The 21,634-nt window shown below is 40.9% G+C and overlaps 2 protein-coding genes across 3 annotated transcripts; one reads left to right on the top strand and one right to left on the bottom strand.

The window, feature by feature from the left end:
* Positions 1-26: 26 nt before the first annotated feature.
* Positions 27-3,552, top strand: atp6v1d (ATPase H+ transporting V1 subunit D). The gene is made up of 9 exons (XM_018661642.2): positions 27-261; positions 1,277-1,394; positions 1,573-1,652; positions 1,740-1,807; positions 1,893-1,937; positions 2,051-2,154; positions 2,398-2,464; positions 2,560-2,638; positions 2,815-3,552. Exons 1-9 carry the CDS (start codon positions 221-223, stop codon positions 2,957-2,959), a joined length of 747 nt encoding a protein of 248 aa, XP_018517158.1. The 5' UTR covers positions 27-220; the 3' UTR covers positions 2,960-3,552.
* Positions 3,323-21,305, bottom strand: pals1b (protein associated with LIN7 1, MAGUK p55 family member b). 2 transcript variants are annotated; one of them, XM_018661638.2, is made up of 14 exons: positions 21,063-21,305; positions 17,611-18,073; positions 15,926-16,134; positions 12,686-12,763; positions 10,104-10,223; positions 9,294-9,455; positions 8,621-8,698; positions 8,344-8,527; positions 7,169-7,237; positions 6,950-7,021; positions 6,106-6,267; positions 5,658-5,860; positions 5,253-5,363; positions 3,323-4,895 (listed from the first exon to the last, which is right to left on the bottom strand). In XM_018661638.2, the coding sequence occupies exons 2-14, from the start codon at positions 17,936-17,938 to the stop codon at positions 4,719-4,721; spliced, it is 1,953 nt and encodes a 650-aa protein (XP_018517154.1). In that variant the 5' UTR covers positions 17,939-18,073; positions 21,063-21,305; the 3' UTR covers positions 3,323-4,718. The 2 variants fall into 2 exon arrangements, with proteins under 2 accessions (XP_018517154.1, XP_018517156.1); XM_018661640.2 differs by having other exon boundaries at positions 10,104-10,211.
* Positions 21,306-21,634: the final 329 nt, after the last annotated feature.

The following is a 21,634-nucleotide window of genomic DNA, read 5'->3' as shown; positions in this document are numbered from 1 at the left end:
GTCACATGACCAGAGGCCAGCTGATCATCACGGACAGAGAGTAGGACAAGATCACGACCGTCAGCTCGGTGTATGCGGCTAATCCTGCGCGAAAAACAACCGCTTTTCTTATTCTACATGTTAAATTTAATACTTTAAGGCTAAAGCAAAACGTTTCGGTATTTATTTGAGGAAACGGAGGTAATCAGAAGACAGCAATCATCGACCAAAAGACGAGAACATGTCTGGAAAAGAAAGGATCGACATATTCCCCTCCAGAATGTAAGCAGCTTGTTTGCAAGCTAGTTGCTAACCCACTATAGCCTCTTAGCCCAATAACATGATGCTATTTTGTTGATTTGTTGCCTTCCAGCCTCTCAGATTGATCACTTTCTGCTCGCATCTGCATGTATCGGATATGAATGGATCACAGTCTAATTTTAGTTTACAGTACTAGGTTGCTGTTTAAAAGAGGAAGAGTCAGTCTGTTGTCATGTGATGTATTTAACATCATCCAAGTGTGAGCTGTCAGTCTGAGGAGGTGTTTGAAACATAGTGACCTCCAGACAGTAAAAGTCTTGACTTTAACGTTGTGTAACTTGAATTTCTACCGATCAGTGGAGTTTCCTGTGTTGACTGCAAGATCTAATCATTTTACCATATTGATTCAATCATGTCAGCCTTTTTGAAGCCTCTGTGTGTGTGTGTGTGTGTGTGTGTGTGTGTGTGTGTGTGTATCAAGGACTAAACTAGGAGTACGTATACTGGGGGAACATGAAGAGATTGTAGAACAGCTGAGTTACTTTGAAACAAGTAGATATCTCCATATATAACTTTCCAACTATGGTAGTCTGGCTGCACAACACTCAACTCAGTTTTCTACCAACCTGAGTCCATTAACACCAAGTGTTATAATTAAAATAGCATGAAATCTAGTTAGAAAAGATACACAATAAAAAGGATAAATGGTTTCTGCTACTCCAAACGGCAGAGGTACAAAATAAATGTAAAAAAAAAGACACCAGGTCCTAATATCAGCAACGCAGGATAACTGTATCTTGTATGGATTCACATACAGCTGTAAAACAATTCAAGAGGAAGAAGCCATCCCTTTTATCAAAGTGGTATGATGAAGGGGTTTGTGAGTCCATCTGATAGGAGTGTAGGGAGATTTTAGACACAAAGGTTGAGAACCACTGATGCAGATTAGTGACACTGATATTTGGTAGCCTTGTGTTCCTAAACTGACTGTTAGCAAGATGTGATTTCAAAATGTGTGTTTCGTTTGGTGTCGCAGGGCTCAGACCATCATGAAGGCTCGGCTGAAAGGGGCACAGACCGGCCGCAACCTGCTCAAGAAGAAATCTGACGCCCTCTCCATGCGCTTCCGTCAGATCCTTCGCAAAATTATTGAAGTCAGTTGAAAAATAATTTGATAACTTACTTTGTTCTCCTTGCATTTTACACAGTTTATACTTACCGAGGATTACTTTTAGCTGGGTGTACCTAATAAATTGGCAGTTAGGTGTAATTCTCTCGAGTCTCAATTGTTTTCTGAATGTGGACTTTGTCTTCTTATCTCTGTTCCTTTAGACTAAGACCAAGATGGGAGAGGTGATGAGAGAGGCGGCCTTTTCTTTGGCTGAAGCCAAATTTGCAGCTGGAGACTTTAGGTAAGAATCAGGCTCAGATGATGTGATGTGGTTTTATGTTTTAGCACAGACACACCTGTTAACTCCCATCTGTATTTCTGTCCACAGCACAACTGTAATCCAGAATGTCAACAAAGCCCAAGTGAAGGTCCGAGCCAAGAAAGACAACGTGGCAGGTTAGCTCAAAAATGTCATTGTGTCCTTTTTATAATCATTGCTGAGTGATGGGACAAGTTAATGCATACTTTGACTGTCTTACAGGTGTTACCCTACCAGTTTTTGAGCACTACCAAGAAGGCGGGGACAGTGAGTCACATGATCTCATTTTCAATTTCCCTCAAATCCAACCATGTTTAGATAAAATTAGTTTTTATGACTATTGAGTAACAGAAAGTTCTCACCTCGGTTGTGTCTGTCAGGTTATGAGCTGACTGGTCTGGCCAGAGGAGGAGAGCAGCTCTCCAGGTTGAAGAGGAACTACGCCAGAGCTGTGGAGCTGCTGGTGGAGTTGGCCTCCTTACAGGTAGGGGGAGCTGTTACAAATATGTTGTGTCTATTTTAGCTTAGCCTTGTCACCTCAGAAGTGAAATGGACAGGAATGGAAAGTCAGTCGTTGAGTATGTTAATTTTAGATATCATTTCTAGTTATGTGCAATTACTTTGAGCATTTCTATTTAATGCTACTTTATTACTCCATTTCATTTTCAAGGAAAATATAGTAAGACTGAAATATTCTTATAAATAACTGCCCATTTTCTGTCTGCAGACATCCTTTGTCACACTGGATGAAGCCATAAAAATTACCAACCGCCGTGTGAACGCTATTGAGCATGGTAAGTTCACAATGTACATCAGATTGTACAAGTAATGTAAGGGAAAGGGTGTTATTGTAGCTTAAATCATCTTTCTCATCTATCCTTCTTTTCAGTGATTATCCCCAGGATTGATCGCACCCTCACCTACATCATCACAGAACTGGATGAGAGAGAACGAGAGGAGTTCTACAGGTGAAAATATTTTACTTATAGTCTCATAAATTCCAGGTTTTTTAACTTTACTTTGAAAATTTAAAAGGCAGTTTGCTTATTGGTTCAGCAACCACCAACTTCTTTAAATGTACACTATCACCACCCCCAACAAGTAAAGTCATTATTTGTAATACTCACATTTCCTCCTGTTCCAGGCTGAAAAAGATCCAAGAGAAGAAGAAGCAGCTCAGGGAAAAGACAGATAAGGAGATTGCAGAACGCCTGGCTAAGCTGGGTCCCATCGCCGAGCCCACCAACATGCTGACAGAGGAGATGGATGAAGATCTGCTGTTCGAGTGATGGGGCTCCCTCAGTCCGACAGTCACCGACTTCACCCGTCAACCTATTTATTCTGTGCCTCTCTGGCCAAGTCTATGTCTTCTCATGCAAGTGATGGAAGTTGTTGTTGTTGTTTTTTTGTGTACTTGTCGTTGATGATTTGTTCTATCATTTCAGTGCTGGAAGGTACTGTGTGGTTTTTTGTTTTCCAGATGTGTCACTGTACAGAACCAAACACTTGGCAGTTCCCCCACGTAAGGGAGTCAGTTAACTGTTATAAAATAACTTACATAATAAGAATATAAGTATGTTTACACATGGTTTGCGAGTGACATTAAAGAAGCATTCCGTGTGACTGGTCGACCTGTAGATACTTCAGTCTGCTCACAACATTGCATGCTGTAAAGCGTCAGGTGGTTGTGGATTTCAATGAGTGTGTGAGTCCATGTTGTGGAGGCCCGTTCCACTGCTGACCTCATATCACGGGGTTGTTGTTCCCTCAACTGATGAGGATTGTTTACCATTGCACCAGAACCCCTAACCCTGCTGTAAAATGTGTGCAAGTTAACAAGACCCAAAACTACATCCAAATAAAGATGTTCTAAAATATTCAACCATTGCCTGTACTTCACTTTAAGATTAGAGCTTTCACTTCAGCAGAAGGCAGTTTCATAAGTAAAGACAAAAGGTAAGAACGCTGGGATTCATTTCTCTCAGCTTGTGCTGTGGAGCATTTAAGTGACCCAGCTATGTGAGGAACAGCAGCCATTTTGCACCAGAATGCTACATGTAACAGTATTTTTAGTTAGGCATTTGCAAGGGCTGAGTCTGCTCGTATCTTTGTTCAAAGATCAATACTGGAAACTAATTCAAAATAAAAAATCCTCTACCGTAAATCACTGCATACAATATGTACATCGCTTGATCACAGATTTTTCTTGATCTGATTTTTATTAACACTTTCCCAGAGTTGTGCTTATAATTTAACAAGTACCCCACAAAGAAGCAATAACAGTATTTGTTGGAATTGCTGCTCACTAAGTGATATGATGTTTTGTTTATACAATACTGGTAAAAAAAAATCTCAGCAGTATTCTTTAGCATGATACACTGATAGTTATGATACCAGCTAGAGTCAAAACCTTAGATTTAAGGTCTGTTATCACAGTGTATATGAGACATGAGACAACATTAACTAATACTGATACTGGTGTAGAGAGAGAACCACAAAAACTCTGCAGTTAACAGCAGATTTTGCCTCAGTGTGTCTGAATGGAAGACGTTACACTGCAGCCACTTTCAGCACAAGTGCTTCTCTTCTGTTTGGTACCTTATCAGATCTCTGCTTGCTGCAGTTATCAGAAAGCCATTTAATATTCATGACATCTGTTTTAGATGTCACACACACAAAATGTAACAATAAAATATTTTGTCTAGAAAATAAATATTTACAATTATAAATAACCATTACTGAATAAGATAGAAATATTTCTATTTGTTTGGTAAATGATTTTGCATAAATCTGTGAGATCAAGAACCTTAATAAAACGAACAAACAAACAAAAAAAAAATCACCCACAAAGACAAACACAGCAACAAAAAGAAATGTTGAGAATCTCCAGTCCGTCTCTGCAACATGTGGTAACAACCACCTCCTCTAGAAAAGAGGATGCGCGCAAGTCAAAAAAATCCAGGCCTCCAGGAACATGATTTTTTTGCTCTTTAGTTTACCTCTTCCTACCCTGAGACTCGTTGAGCGTTCAGACCCCGTTGAGATCTTCTAGCACAGCCAGGAGGTGGGCACCCACTGTGGCTCAGTGTCCAGCTTGTCTATGAGCCTGCGCAGCTCGTGGAAAGCTTGCTCTGGGTCCATGTTCACGATGGTTGAATCGAAGAAGTGACCAAAATTGTGCTCCATCTCACGGGCCTTCTCGATGACGTCCTTCAGCTCCTCCGGCTGTGCACAGAAAAAGAGATGTCACTTTGAGAAGGTGAGAGGGTGTTGGACATGTGTCTTAAATGCTTAATACTATCGTCATTTTTTAGATTTCTCTCTGTATCTGTATTTTATGATGTGATGCAATATTGCATATTTTTTGGTATACTGTCAATTTAAAGTAGAGGGTGTAAACAGAAACCAGACAGCATTTTATCTCTTTCCTCTTTAAAGTATTATCCTTGGTCTGCCCAAGAGTGTCTGAAGAAATCTTTTTTTCTGTGATAAATCTTAAAGCCTCCCTTTGCTTTTTTCCAAACTATGACATTTACAACATTTGTATGAAATACAATACATCCAACATTGTACAGTTGATACCTTTGGTGTTTTCCCCTCTGTGGCCAGCAGGGTGCGTAGTCGCTCCTGAGAAGGAGGAGCGATGAAGATGACATAGGGCTTGAGGTTGGAGGACCTCAACACTCGCAATGACTGACAAGGGAGAAGAGGGAAGTGCAGATACGTGAAATGAAAAGAAAAAAACAGGACTTAAACACACCACACCAAGCACTACTATGGCGTCATCATACTGACTTTAAAAAGGATGCTGTTCTTATCACCTGAATAATTATTTAAGATTTATGTTCACACTATGAAAAGGTATAATTATGCTCTGGCCAAGCCACAGTGGTTAAGATCACGGATGTGGGATAAAATGGGCGTTGTAACTAATATGTCAGACGGAAACAGTGTTGACAGTCGCCCCAACAGTGACAAGTCTCCTACCCTTGTGTGCAGGCAGAGCAAACAGATGCGTCCAGAGTTGATGACGTGTCGGACTGAGTCTGTGCTGGTGCCGTACAGATTCTTCTCATACTCCCCTGACTCTATGAACTTCCCTGCCGACAAGTCAGCTTCAAAGGCAGGCCGACTCACAAAATGGTACTCACGCCCATTTCGTTCATGTATTCTTGAGTTTCTGGTTGTGTCTGTCATGACAAAACAGGGAAAAAGTTGAATTTGATTTATTGCCACAATCCTCAAGCTATTTTTGCATTAAATGCCACTTTAATTATGTAATAAGTCCTAAGTCTTTTTCACAAAAGCAGAAATCTTTACTGAAACACACACACACACATTTGCTCCTTATTTGAAATCTTAAAAAAAAAAAAAGATTGGTTGGTTGTTTATTAAAGCTGCCATGTCCCCAGGCCTTGGCAAAGTGTGGACTTACGTGGCACCGCAACAGCGAACTTTTCCGGTTCGATGGAGAGAAGCTTCCGACGCAGCTCATCGTGACCGCTGTTCGTGGGGCCAATCAGAGCTATGGGGCGTTTACGATTGGCAGGCTGGTGATAGAGGGACATCTCCTCGTAGGTCAGGATGTCATCGTAGTCTGAGGAGACAGTTGGGAGGGGTTAATGAAACATCCCTGACCAACACAACAAATCCCTTCTTGTTCTGTAATTTACTTTGACTGTTAACCTGCCTGTGGTGGCGGGAAAGAGGTGAGAGGATTTAGAGAGGATCTAGAATGTATCACACTATTCTGGTATGTTGTGGTATTGTGTTAGTGTGAACATTTCCCAGCAACACCCTGCTTCATATTTGAAAAAAAAAACAAAACACAACTACAGTCTTCCTCTATCAGCTGGTGTGTGTCTGTGTATAAACTCATTCCTGTGTGTGAACCAATAACACCAGAAGTCCCTCGAAACCATTTAGGCACCTGTTGTTGCTTCCTCTGATCCCGTCTGTAAAGACAGGACTAATCTGACCTGTGACACACCGCGTCTGGACAAGCTGCTGCTGTGAGAACGACAGGATGTGTCAACTCCAGCTAACGAGTGGGGTTAATACCGACAGTGTGTGGACAGTTGACAGCTGGCCAGCACGGACAAGGTCTGTCACGAGTGGTAAATGAGGAGAGACAGCGGGAGAAATTTTATGGGTTAAGTGCATAGCCTCTCAGTGTTGTTGAAGAGGGAGTATGTTTTTTAACCAGTGACCGACTTCTCAATTTGTTAAGATGCTGATGAGAAACAATGAGAATATAAAAGGGAAAAATAGAGTCTTACCAGTATTTTTGCTCAAGGTCGATGTGCTTTTCTTCCTCTGTTTCTTGCTTTTCTTTGCATACCAAACTTTCCCTGAAATAATTACAAAAGGAAAATTTTGCTGTCAAAGGTGAAATATCATCTCACTTTTTTTCTAAACACTGCACATTTTATTTTTATATGAATCAAAGTCCTTCAGTTTGTAAATCGTGTCTGTTTTTTTAAACATCATCCATTCACCTTGGTGCTCTCGACTCTTGTCTGTTATAGTTTTCTTCAAGGACTCTCTCTGTTGCTGGAAGCTTTTCCCTGAGAAAAGCAAATGGAAACAGGTCAGCTACCCAACACTGCAGATACACACACACAAATCCAGTGTATTTTGTGGCTACAAATTGCAAACATTACACATCCAAAGCTTTTGCAGACCTAGAGATGTTTTTCATACTCTTCCTAGACTTTCCAGACGTGCTGAGGAGCAGGCGAAAAAAATGCCCTGCTTTCCATTTCCAGTGCTTAACCCTGTTTTCTACCAGCCACAACAGGCCTGGGTCAGGGAGTGATCACAAATAATTCTTAGGTGTTTGTTTTAATCTGCTTGACATGCCAGATGGGTGGTGTTTACTGCCAGGATGGCTTGTGTAGTGCCAGGTTAGTTATTAGTCACACACAAGTTTCAAGCACTTTTCTGTGACTACATACTAGTCCCACATACCACTGGAATTAATAATCAGCCAGGCAAAATATTATGAGAAGTGGTCCTGTGTGATTTATGCATTCTACATTAATTGATAAACTAGAATCAAATAATACAGTTTTTTTTTTAAAGATATAAGCTACTTAACTTTAGTTTGTTTTTTGTTTTCTGGTTAAATGTAATCTACACAGGTTTGATAGATCTGCTTTACTATCATGCAGATAAGCATGCTTCATGTACTACAGCAGTTAGCACTCTCTTTTTATGTTGTTTGTTAGCTTGTAACTGGCAGTGGCTGACACAGTGTTAGTAATTGTGCTAATCTGTGATGTGATGATGAAAACCAGGCTCTCTGAACTGACTGTCATTGGTACACTCCAGTTCCAAGGCGGAAATACTATTTCACTCATGTCATATCATATAAAAAACACCATATGGACATATTGACAAGGTTAAAAACTTGATTTTCATTGGGGGGGTTCTAATATTGTTTGAACAGTTGGTTGTAGTTTACTACTCCATATCTTATGTGCATGTTACCTGTATACAAAAACTAATAATGTGATTCTACAAAACATACACACTTATATATTTTTTTACCATACCTGTATATGACTCCTCTAGATTTTTTGCATTGGCAGCAGTATGTCCTTGCAGTTGCTATCTACCCTTGTGAAGCAGCACATTAAATATTGATATTCAGCCCCAGACTGATCCCTACCTGGAATGAGTCCAGCCAGGGGCTGGTTGTCCTCATCTCCGTCCCTGTAGGCCTGCCACCAGTTGGGGTCGTCCTGGCTGATGACATGGAGGATGTCTCCCTTCTGGAAGGACAGGCCCAGCTCCCGGCACGGCACAAAAGGGTCATCAGAGGGGTCGTAGTCAAAGTAAGCTCGTACGTGCATCTGAGGACGGGGTTTACAATGTCAAGGTTGGCGTTGGATGCATGCAGACACAAGCTTTCTTACACATGCACACACGCATCATTAGAGACTTACCACAGTCTGTCTGTGAGGGGCAGGTTTAATCTGAGAGCTCGGGATGAGGAGGAAGGTCAGAGTGCCGTGCATTTGTTGCTGATGGAAAAGATGAGATGCAATGAATTAAACATGACAGGGAATGCATTTCCATAAAAGAATGTTTTTTATCGATGATATTTACCTAGAGGCTCAAACTTTTAGCCATTTTCATTGCTGTGCAGATGGATCTATATTATAGTTTGAGAGAGCACTGATTCAGAAACAACTGCTCAGGATTATAATGAAAGTATATAATTAAGTATGGGGGCTTTGGTGCTATTTGTTTTTACACAATCTCAAACATCTTTCTATCCACAGCGCCAAAAGATTTGATCTTAATTTAACTTGGATTTGATTTGATTTTGTTGTAGTAAGTGTCTGTAGTGTATGAAAGAAGAACATTTCTGAAGCTTAACATGTTTATCAAGCAAATTTTGCACTAATCTATAAATGCATAGGGATTGTGGCCAAAACTATGACTACTTTTATGAATAAATACTAATGCTGTCTATGTTATCTAACATACATCTCCAGATTTCTAGACATTTCAAACACCTGTTGGTGCACTATATCTACTCCCACAAATGACTATAAATGATCAAAAGAGTACTGGAAGTTTCTTGGCACTGTGTGGGTAACTGCTGGCCCTCACCAGTAAGTCATGGACCTCGTTGACGTGTTTCCCACGTATTGCAATCCCGTTGATCTCCAGGATCTCGTCTCCCTCACTGAGGAGGCCGCTTCGCTCTGCTGCTCCGCCTTTCACCACGCGACTCACCACCACGCTGTCCATGTCGTTACGTACCGTTGCTCCCTGATGGCCACACAAATACACACAGCTCATACACAGCAGGTGACTGGGAGATCTTACACACTGGATTATTAATATGTAAAAGAAATAAAACACCTGACACTAATAATATTCTGTAAAATGACACTGAACAGAGAGATGCAAGTCTAAAAGCAGAGGGAGAGGTAACACCTTTAATACACAGAAACGTGTCACATGCTGTGAACACCATTGTGTCATTGCAAATGTTTCCAGTTGGATGTTTGGAACTTGTACTGACAGGCATTTTGCTGCCTTGTTAGTTTGTGGCTACACTGACATTGACACACCCAGGTGATAAATGTGAGAGGTGGAGTGTGGTGAAAGCAGAGAGTGAAGGTTCTTTCACTAGAAAACTCACACACTATAATACAATATTCAGTAATGCTGAATACCCACATACATCTCAGTGATTTATTTATCCTTGGGGCTTTTTTGTTGTTCTACTTAAATAGCTCAATATGGATGTTGTTTTTATTGCACTGTAATTATATCCATGTTTTCTTGTTTCTCGTGCTTTGCTTTGCCTTCTGTAATGCTGATTTAAAACATTCACAAGCTGATTATAAAGCATAAACCACTTAAAAAAAAAGAAGTAGAAAGACGAATACAAACAGTAGGCACGAGTCTTACCAGTGGAGTGTCACGGGTCTTCTCTAGCCGCACCAGTTTAACGGTCTCTCCGAGGTACTGGGTCACATTTTCCTCTGCTATTTCCTGCCCCGCCACACTGTCATGGGCCTGCATCAGTGCCTGCCACATAAAACAAACACAGAAACACACATAGAGACAAACAGTACGTACATACAGAAATTTTACGAACAAAGACAGACAAGAATAATAGGACGAGGCAGCATGAGGTGGAGAGACTGAATGGGACATGTCCTTTATTACAGCTATGGCTGGCATAGATATAAAATGATCATAAATCATTTTATTGTGCTTGTTCAGTGAATGAGAAGTGATACCAAGCAAGTTTTCAAACCCCTTCCCTTAGACATCCACCTGCTACCAGAAACATACCTACCGCCCATCTTTTTTAACAAGAGCAGTCAGCAAACCCACCTCTAAGCCAGAAATAATACAGAGATTGCTCCCTCACCTCATTTAATGTGACAACCACTCTGTACCCCACAATTAATAACCGTCGGTCCAAATTAGTCTCTCTGTGCTGCAGCAGAGGGGACCTGAGAGACCGGAGGCCGGGCTAAGCTTTGGCATACACGCAATCCGTCTTAATCTCCCCTTGCATTTAGGAGTCAGGATCCACTGCCATCAATCATCAAACACCTTTGGCTTCCCTGCTCGTGAGGATAATGTGTCCTAGAAAACACGGCAAAAGGGGTGGACTTGAGGTGGACCTGTTCCTCTCACACATATACCTGTCTCCATTAGTTGTGGGTATGGGGTTGTTTACCTGTGCAGACTACAGGGTGACTCATGTCATCCTCTGCTCCCCACAGAGAAACCAACATAATCTGTTCCACTTTCTGTGCCACAAGGCAGGCTCGCGCCACATCACGCCGCCGCCTCCCCCGCCACTGGCTTCACGGTTCCAACTCAGTGGAGGGGTTAACAGGCCGGTGGGAGAACTGGTAGTTCACACGGTCACATGGGTCAAACATCAGACCCCTGGCGCTCACTTGTCAGGACCCTCAACCGTAAAATCACGACAGAGACACCCACCTGAGGTCTTTTCTCACCTTATTGCCTCACTAATGGACGATGACAGTCTGATAATGTGACTACATTTTTTCTACACAAGAATCACTGAGGCTTAAACTGACAAATGTAGACCATCAGCAGCTGAGGCTGCTTCAAAGTGATGCGACTTGAATATGTTTGATTCTTTTCATTTCAACAGATGTCCCACTAAACGGATGCACAGAAGTGGCCTGCCTGTTCCTGTGATGTCTAATCATTTCTGGAAAGATGAAACATGTGTCACACCTTTGAGGAACATCTTAATTGTCCAGTTAGTCATCTGCGCAAACAGCAGTCTTAGTGTAGCATTATTATTACCAAACAGGCTACAGCTACATCGAACCTCCCTAACCTCAGGCATGTCCCGCATGTGGACAGAGTTCTGTAAGTTCTGTCCATACCAGTGTGACAGTGGAAAGATATTTTACCTCACTGAAAATGATTCATTACATATACTGTAAATCCTCCTCTAAAACATCTGCTCACTTTTATCCAGATGCTCTGTCATAACACATAGGGGAGTGCCAAAATAGACCACTAATCATTTATTTTTCACTCCTGAGATTCATATAATAATATCATCATGTAATCACATTATTTTCTAAAACATATTAGATACTCTCTGCATCACAGATCAACCACTTACACCTTGTAATTTGTTTGACATCATCTTTCATCTACTGTATTTGAGAGGAGAATTCATCTTGGCAGAAGGACAATATTTTCACCCGTGAGCATAGACCTTACTAAAGCACAAATATGAGCTACTGCATATCAAAGCAGAGAAAGATGTTTAAAAAATAAAAATTAAAGGAAACTGACAAGCACTCTGCTGCAAAGAACGCACCAATCATGCTTCTTCATTACCGAAAGAGCTGACCCACGTTACAGCCTAATTTACATAATGGCCTTTCTTAGGACCTACTAGATTAATCTTTGGAACAAAACTAATTGACCTTGGAAAAATTGACTTTTGCGCACCCAAAAATAATGGCCAATAATAACTAGATCAAATTAATCTGTCATAAAGGATTTAATTTGTAAAATAAGCATCTGTCCCGCCCAAGTGTCCTTGAGCAAAACAGTAAATTCCTGCCAGTTCAAGAGGCACCAACATGACATGACATTATGACTTCCTTTAAGACAAGGCTGCTTTCCATATTGGTCATTCTCTCCAGACTGTCAGTGTGTTTTAACCAGGTACATATGGTGGCAACAAGGTCACAAGGTGAAACTGTCCTTCAGCTGTCTTTGAGCTGGTAAGCTGGTAAGTCCTATTCTTTCTTCTGATAGTATATTCTATTCCATACTTAACCCTGACCTCTGAGGGAGAAACAATTACCCCCTTGGAATCAGTATTCCAATATTACAATTATGAGTAGATTAACTAAATAAATGAGTTGGCCTATCAGGCTTGGCAGGTTTGCTGAGCTTCACTGGTGTTATATATTTATCATATTGTGGGTCAAAGGGAGATATGATAAATCACAGCTGGCAAGCTGATCTCTGACCTGTAGATGAGGATTTGTGAGCAGAGCCTTGAGCTCCAAACCCTCCTTCTGCTGGCTGGACTGGAGAATCCTCTGTACCTGTACACAAACAGACACACAGAGCAATGGTGAGGTATACTGTATACTGGTGACTGTCACTAAGCTATAAATGGAAGAAATAAGGGGGTGATTATTACAGTTTCAATGGAATACTTTTTAATATAAGAAAAACTATCATCAAAATCTCCACTCTTTAGTCTAATTTTCCTTAAAACATTAAGACAACTAAGCAAAACTGTTGCTTAAGTCAGATTTGAGTCAAAGCCATGTGACTCAAGTCCTCATTTCTGACAATCTGACAATTCCTGTTCTTCATCATACTGTATAAACATTTCAAGAAGTAGAAAAAGAGCATGGTTTAATGGTCAGTAGTTTCTAATGTCAATTGTGCAGCATTAGCTAAAAACTTTAAATCTATATCTGAAAAGGAGAATACCATGATATTTGATGAATACATTAATTCTCCTCAGGGGATAAACTCTTAGGATTTTGGTGACTGAATGACCCATTCTCTGGTGCCAACCTTATGACTGTCAGCATTTTACACATGATATCTTAGTTCCATTTTTAGACAAGATATTCCAAACACAAGATATCCTAAAGTGGCTTATGATGATTATGTGGCTTTACTTTTAGTCCCACCCTCTCCCTAAAATTATTTTGTGATTGTTTGCCTTGCTTTCCAATTCAATAATATATTCTACAATTTCCAAAAACACATAAATTAAATTATCTGTATGAAGACTAGAATCTAAACTGACTGTATCCTAAACCTACATGCAGTACATTCAAAAAAATATTTCAGTAATGGACTGACTACATGATGAAAAGAGTCTGGGTTCTCAAAGAGCTGCATGAAAAATAAAAACACAGATGTGCACAGATATACATGTACATGTGTGCACACATACTGCACACTCACACATAGTATTTGGCTACCCACTGGTAACTCACAGCAGGGTTCCACATTCCAGACAGAGAAGTTCTTCATATTCACTCTGCTGTAAAGCAACTTGTTAAGTGCTGGCTGTGACACCTTGGAAAACAAAAAAAATTAAACTATATCCACTCATTCATTCATTCATTCATTTTGGCTTTGTGTGTTTACACATGAAAGTTGTATTTAACCAAATTTAACAAGTGCAAACTTGAAAATCACTTGCCTAAACAACAACACACTACACTTCTCTTCCATGGCATCTAAATCTTTCCACTCACTGAACACACAACTGTTCCATTTTTATTCCTTTCTTTATTGTCTCTTCTCTGTTCCACATTTCTATTTTAATCATTTGGTTCTTGTGTTGTCATTTGGTGAAGAATGCTATTGTCTGTGGCTTTGACTGTTTACTAAATCGTGACAGTTGGCATTTCGGTGTCCTGTTACTCCGTCTTCCTGCCTCTTCCTCTTCATCTCCTGTTTAGAGCTTAGTTCATCCATTACACTAATCGAAGCTCTTGCTAACAAGGTGACGCACTTTCCCCTCCCCCCTCCCTTAGCAGCGCAGCGCCTCGGCCCACGCTGCCGTAAGCTGCTGGAGTTTCTTTTTCTGGCCGCCCAGGTCCTGGCCTCCTTCCTGCAGTGTGCAGCACTGCTCAGCCAGCACCGAGGGCTGCTGGGAGATTAGTTTACCCAGTGGCCAATCTGAGTGTCACACAGCACAGCCACTTAGTTTAGACACACTGCGGCTCAAACTATTACACGTTGTTAAGCGCTTCAGGAGCCATGCCTGGTGGGTGAGTCCGCACACTGAATTACTGTATGCAAGGAGACAACGTGTTGTGTGTGTGAGGTGAAATAGATCATCTCACCCAGCCCCTGTATGTTCAAACCACTGCTGTCAAGACTGGAATAGCAATTCTGTAGCAGGGCTGCTTGGCGCCCTTTGAATGAACTCTACACAGCCTGTTTCGTCAAAACAAGTTTGACTCTTACACATCTAGCCATCAGCTAAAAATCACACTGCACCAGTCTGACTGCACTGAAAAGCCTTGTGTTACACCTATCAAAAACTGACACTAATCCTAATGAAGTGCCTATTGTGGGTGTAACTTGTCAGATGTATAGAGCTTCTACCTAATTCACAGAAAACCATATCACAATTTCTGTCTTTTTCAGGGACTGGGCTCTGTGTGACAGGCTGCATTCGAGTGCTCGATGTGCTGAGGCTCGGGCTCTGCAGGGATACAAGTCAATTACTGTCGCTTTGCTTCGACAGAGACCAACCGGCTCGTGTTTTGTCAACGAGGAAGTCAGGTGTGGCAGATTCCCACCCACCCAAACTTGAATACTGAAATGGTTTCTTGCTCTCTGTCACTCTTCTGCACTGGGGCTCAGGAGACAGCACTGTCAACTTATTTAAAGAGGGAACAGCAACTGGTGGACAGGGAAATCTAATAAAAAAACAAAGAAGTAGAAGACCAAACCCCATGTGTGCATTTTATTTCATGCCTTCCTCCTTTTTCTTTCCTCTCCATCTCAAATGTAGAGAATCTCCTTATCTTATCCTCTTTTCAACCTAATTCTCAAATTTACATTTTTCTTTCCTCTTCCTCTTTTCACTTCTTTTCCCAGCTCACTCAATTTTCATGCATGGTCTAGATCCTGCAAATCTCTCATTTTTGTTTTTACTCACCTTGCTAACCACAAGACAATTTACATTCCGTAATTATTCAGACTAGCATGGCTGTCTTTTGGGCAGCTTTGCTGAATTAATCATCACCACCAGCAAAGATTTTTCATGCTTCATTGAGTTTTCTCAGTTACTTTGCACACAGAGGTGCTTGCCTTGTGAATACAAGCTTAACAGGGTCCAGACCACAAATTGGCGAGTACAGTCTAAGCACTTTTATCCACAAACTGCCTGGTCTTTGGAGACAACTGTGAATCTCATGAGGTACAGAATTGGTTTTGTGGCATGGTTAAAAATGTTGAAAAAATTAAAGTGTGTTACTCATTACTGTGAGTAAAACTTGGCCTATTCTTCCTGATTCAGTTTCTCCTGGAGCTGTTGACACAAAAACCACTTACATTTACTGAACTATAAGACCCAGCAGAATAAACTAGTTAGTAAGTACAGATGCAATAGTAACAAAAAAAATGTACTACTACATTCTGAGCCCTGAATTGTAAATTGTAAGTCTAAATTGTCATTATGTGCCTTTTGTTTTAAGTTGATTCAAAACTACCATTACACATACCTCCAGGCAGAGATCCTGTGCTTGTGCTGTGAGGGGTGAGTTGGGGCTGACTCTGCTCATCTGTTGGGAAACAGCGCTGTAGATGGTGTAGGCATTCCTGAAGTCCTCCTTGGCAAGGAGCTGCATTATCAGCTCCACATCCTGCTGGCTCTGTGCATCAGTCAGGCACTGCTGCATCCACTTCAGAGCCTGCAGCAACTCCTCTAGTTCTGAGAAAGAGGCACAGACAGTGAGGGCAGTAGAAGAGAGGAACACTGAGGAACAAAACAACAGAAATCAGGAAAGGTTTACTCCTTAAGATGTGAATGCTTTTTGCTCGTCTTCCAGGTTTAATTCTCTGACAACATTGCTTCTGAATACATTGATGTTCTGCAGCCAAATCTTAAGTCGTATACCTGTATATCACATGTTTCCATCAGTACATTCTACCTGCATTTGACCTGTTAATACCAAACTGTCACCTGAGGCTAATCTTATGTTATATAAGATCTGGTCTACAATGTAGTTCTATAAGGTGCAAGTTGTCTGTTATTATTAGAGCAAGAGAAGTTACTTTATATTATATTTGATCTGTATTCAGGTCAATGAAGAGGATTTGATGACTTTTAGAAGTGCAAACATTTTATGTTGTAAATACTGTACATCACTCTGTTAAAAGTTGTTGACTTTCAATGAACGAAAAAATATGTTTATACATTTGCATGTCAGTTCAAGGGTTGCTGGATTTCATCATGAATAAATCTATCTATGTATCTACTATCCTTTCTTTATAACAGGCCAACTGTCAGATCAGCGTTCAACCAAGCCTGAACCAGTTAAATATTGGCAAGTACAGACATGCATTATCACATCACTGTCTTATGTGCATGAGTCTCATGTAATTTTCTGTACACAAAACTATCATATACATAGAAATGTCACACCTTTCGAACCAGGAAAATTACTGCTTTTGTTTATTCTGGAGCTAAAATAATTTCGAGGAATCTTTCCCGGTTCCGAGTCAGAAAATTGACAGAACAAGACTGATAATCAAGTCTTTTGTTTTCACTCAGTGGTGATGCAATAACATCAATAAAGTCAAGTTTGTGACTACAGGACTTGACTATATGTAAATTCAATTAATTTTGCCTGAAATCTTTTACAAACTTGCTGCTCATTGTGGAAACACACACACACACACACACACACACACACACAAAAGTTCAGCAAAGCATAGAAACTTATATAATTAATTTCTCATTCAATTCTGTAGACAGAATAACAATATTTTATGCACACAAACAAAGCAACATCGTAATCCAGAGTGGTGAGGCCCATCTTTATATCGTACACGCATGTCAGTATAATGGAGTTTCTTTATCCTCCTGGATACATTAATGGGCTCAGACCTCCTCAGTCCAGACTTGAGACCAAGACACCAATCAATGGAAATGGTAGACAATCCCTGTAACACATCACTATAAAACATCACCCTCCTCCACTGCTGCCCTCTGCATTGTGCCCTCAATATAGTCATTGTTTTAACTCTTTTTGTTTTCTTTGAATTTTTGTAAAACCTCACAATTCCCTTTTCTTCTCTGCAATCTGCATTCCTCCTTTCCTTTGTAACCTCCCTTCCTCCTTCCACCCTCTTTGACCTCACAAAGACCTTCCAGCCCTCACCCCCGACCCCTGTCTCAACTCACCGACTACAGGATCCTGGGAGCACGTGTCTTTGGTAGCTGTCTCCTTTCCCTCAAAGGTTGGATTGTCAATGCCCACCTTGGGGTTCTGTGACAGCTTCTTGAGCCTCAGTGAAGCGTTGGGGTCGATGTCATGCCTCCCCCTGCTGTCTTCTTCTCTCCTCTTCCTCAGCTCCTCCTGGTAGTGCTGGATCCTCTCCATGTGGGCACTGCAGTGTGGAGATTTGACAAGACTACCTTCCTCCCCTGGACAGTCCACAGCCCTCTCCCTGTGGCTCTTGGCCTGACCAGAGGCCTCCTGCACATAACCGTTCATATGGGACGTGATCATCCCTGCTGCAGCACCAGCGTTTCCTGAGATCTGCTCAAGTGTTACGAGGCACCGGTGCTGAGACTGCTCAACTCCGTGGCCATAGCACACCAGTGGAGGACGTTGACCTTTATGTTCTTTCTGTGATCTGTCATCCTGAAATATAGTTAATATATAGAGTTAAAACGGATTTCTTTTGTTAACTTTTATTCAAGTCTTTAAATGGTCAGCCAAGTCAAGTGTTTTAAAAAATAGCATGCTTCATTCTTTTAAAGAGGACATGAACAAAATTTAGGAAATGTAAGAAAAAAAAAAGAAAAAAAAAACATACAGAACTGACTGTCACTTCTATTACATTCTTGGGAAAGTATGAACAAAAGTCAAAAGGTTTTTGAGTCTCAGATAAGATACACACCAGTTTGGCTGCTACTCTGACAGAGTGATTGATAACTCAACAAACACTCTACAGCTTTGTCTCAGTTGCAGCCACATTCACATTTTGTGTTATACTCTAGAAGCTGTGAATGATGAATCTGGGGTTATTTTGTTTCTCAAAATATGTACTTTGTTGTTTGTTACTAAAAAAGGCTTTTAGAGAAAACTATCAACATCATGACAGCTCTACATCCTTTCATGCCAATTAAAATCCATTTAAATGCTGTCATTCACCGTATATTAGGGCTGAAATTATTCATTTATTAACTGGTCATTTGTCACAAAAAAATATGGCAAAACATTATCTTGCTACAGCTTCTTAAATGTGTGAATTTGCTCCTTTTCCTTTAGTTAACATTATACTAAATTAAATATCTTAGAGTTGGTTTTTGGTTTTGAAATTTCCCTCTATTCTCTAACAATTAAAGATTACAACCAAGACAGTCCTTAGTTGCAAGATAGTCATTTCCTTAATTTGGTATCTTATTTTATTTATTTGAGTAGTTAGTTAAATAGTGTTTGTGTTATAATGTGAATTTACTCCCTGTGGATCAATAAATCAAGTCTGACCTTAATTTCAGCAAAAGTAACTTTTCCTCCTTGTAGCTGGTTGCCTGTTGATCGGGGCCAACATTTGCTCTTGCCTCCTTGTAGCTAATCTAACTCCTAACATGGAAAGCTCTCTGGCCTCAGTCACCTGAAATCCCTTCAGTTCAGCCTCATCCAGCCATTTGCTCGGGTTCACCTGTCCCCAGTTGTCCCCATCCTTATGACCAGCTTAATTGAAATATCCACTTCTAGCCTATGTGAAGATGGCTGATTTAAGATATTGCATTGGGATGTGATACATGACACACCTACTACTACTACCTGATCTGCCAACTGTGATTGGTGTGGATTATAATCTATTTTAAGGATGCTACATGCATTAATCTGGATTAGCAAATTTGGTAGTGTGATTTAGAGTTTAAAAAACTCAGTCAGTATTACATAACATTTTGAAAAAACAGTCAGAGTAAGAGTCAAAGAATTTTGCAGGCCAAAAATGAGGATATATACCTAGAGAGGCATAAGTTTGCCTTCATCTTTTACATAATGACATTATCTTCTGTTTAAACACGATGCAGTGGCTTAGGTAGGGCTCTCTTTTGCCAACTTGCAAAGGCTTAAATACATGGCAGACATGCGTATTTCCTGGAACAGGAATTGTGAAAAAACATATTCATTTCCATGTTAAACCATCCTCATTACTACTGCTTACCAGTTAACGATTGTGTATGCATAGAGACAAACCCTCCATAAACACAGCTTCGTCACTGAAAGTCACCTCTGAGGCTCATGTCATATAGTCAGTCATACACACATGTCACCTTCCTCCACATGGCAGCCCTCCCCCTCTTCTACCTACTTCCCACAGCTAATTATGTCTGGCAGGTCTATCCCCCCTCCCCGCTCGTGGTCCAAGCTTCCAAACCCCTCCCCTGCAGAAGCATTTAGCTCAGTTTAGAGTGGCAGAGTACGGCTGACAAACAGCAGAGACTGCCAGAGGACCATCTGTTCCTGTGGGCTTAATTAAGCCTGGGATCTCATGCTCCTCTACTCTAGCTCAGTGGCTACAACAGCACTTGGAGGGATGCTGGGAAGGGACAGAGAGACATGGGTAGAAGAATGAGAAAGACTGGAAGTGCACACACCCACCAAGAAACAAACACACAAGACAATGTGAAAAGTTTGGTGTTGGGTTTTGGCCATGCACATTTACAGAGACCATGAAATCCTGTAATGCTCATATCAGCAAGCCCACTAATTGAGCAGGGTGAGTGACTGAAGAGAGTTAGACATGAGATATCCCAGGAATATCCACCTCTGATACCAGTGCTGTTTCTTGACTTAAGCGGAAAACAATGGTTCAGTTGAACAACTTACTATAGTTAGCTGTGACATGGGCAAGGCCTCCACTGACATACTTAATATCAGTAGTCTAATATAAAGACAATCAACAAACCAGACAAGTGATTTCTTCATAACTCTAATCCCCATCAGTGATGGAAAAATCCTCCAGGCTGTGTCATAGCATCATGCCTAAGCTACTTTGCAACTCTTTCCTAATATTTTCCTAAAGTCCTAAATTTATCCAAACTTAACTCATATGGCAATCACTTAAGTGATTGAGTTAAGCAAGAGTTCAGACCAATATATGAAACATTCCTCATCTACAGCATATAGATTAGTTGTGAATAGTTACTTTACCGTGTCTGCCAGACAACTTGTCACTGAAAGCCACTTAGCTAAATGATGGGTAAACAGAGTTTTAGTGGGTTTACCCTCCACCACCAGGTCTCTGGCTATAATTAGCTACATGCATAGAGCCAGGGGGTGAAAAAAGAAAATATTCAAATTCATTAGTCGTAGTTCTGTGGTTTAAAAACAGAGTTGCTGGCTTGGCTTGGGGTAACTAAATTAACTTAAAGCAGACGGGTTTCAATGAGAGTCACCGGAGGTGCTACAACAGTCTCTATTTTGCGAAACTTTACAAAAGAGCAACGGTGAAGAACATTCACACACATTTAGGGAAGTAAACACCGTTCTTAATGTGTAGAACTGGCCTTGTATTAACGGAACAATAGCAAGCAACTTAGCTTACTAGTCCTGGTACCGCTAACTGCGTAGCTTAACGGTTGCTGTCCCGTTACAGACAGCGTGTACTCACCACTTCAAAGATGGCAAACTAAATGGATTTGGGCAAGAATCGGTTGTTCCTTTATAATCCAGCACCCTGGAAGTATGTGTCTTGTACGCACACAGACGATCGGAAATAGTACAAGGCTTCACTCGGTCTTCCCGGGATCGCGTTCAGCCGCTGTAGTGAGTTTTGTACAGGCATAGTCAGGACACTTGTAGCCATTGCTGAGAAACTGCGCCTGGTGTTTTCAGTCGTCTCCCTGGCAACACTGTGGCTCTACAGCGCCCCCTCTCGCCCAGACACAGAATAATTTTTTTTTCTCCAATTTATAGCCACACTCTTACAAACTGACGTTAATCTAGGTACATGAAAATGCCATCAGTATGATCCTCTTATCTTTAAAAGCAGTGCATTACTGTTAATTTCAGGTGTCACAGTAGTGTAGTACATTCTGTCAGGTAGAGAATATCTATCACAACAGGGTAGCACTGTTTGTCAGGTGTCACAATAGGGTGGTACATTCAGTGTCAGGCATTCATTGTTTTTTCTTTGTTATTACTTTCGACATTGTAGATTAATGCTGAAGACATCAAACCAGG

The sequence above is a fragment of the Lates calcarifer genome, linkage group LG7_1 (genome assembly GCF_001640805.2).
Source record: "Lates calcarifer isolate ASB-BC8 linkage group LG7_1, TLL_Latcal_v3, whole genome shotgun sequence".
Taxonomy (NCBI): Eukaryota; Metazoa; Chordata; class Actinopteri; family Centropomidae; genus Lates; species Lates calcarifer.
The sequence above is the reverse complement of the archived record's forward strand: the minus strand, read 5'-3'. Positions and strand labels throughout refer to the sequence as shown.

Excerpts from the sequence above, each read along its gene's own strand:
- atp6v1d (XM_018661642.2), top strand. The coding sequence starts at position 221 with ATGTCTGGAAAAGAAAGGATCGACATATTCCCCTCCAGAAT. Across the intron at positions 1,395-1,572 it reads TCCTTCGCAAAATTATTGAA|ACTAAGACCAAGATGGGAGA; the intron begins GTCAGTTGAAAA and ends CTGTTCCTTTAG. Across the intron at positions 2,155-2,397 it reads TGGAGTTGGCCTCCTTACAG|ACATCCTTTGTCACACTGGA; the intron begins GTAGGGGGAGCT and ends TTCTGTCTGCAG.
- pals1b (XM_018661638.2), bottom strand. The coding sequence starts at position 17,938 with ATGATCACGTCCCATATGAACGGTTATGTGCAGGAGGCCTCTGGTCAG. Across the intron at positions 12,764-15,925 it reads CACAGGATCTCTGCCTGGAG|GTACAGAGGATTCTCCAGTC; the intron begins GTATGTGTAATG and ends GTTTGTGTACAG. Across the intron at positions 8,528-8,620 it reads CCCCTCACAGACAGACTGTG|ATGCACGTACGAGCTTACTT; the intron begins GTAAGTCTCTAA and ends CCCCGTCCTCAG.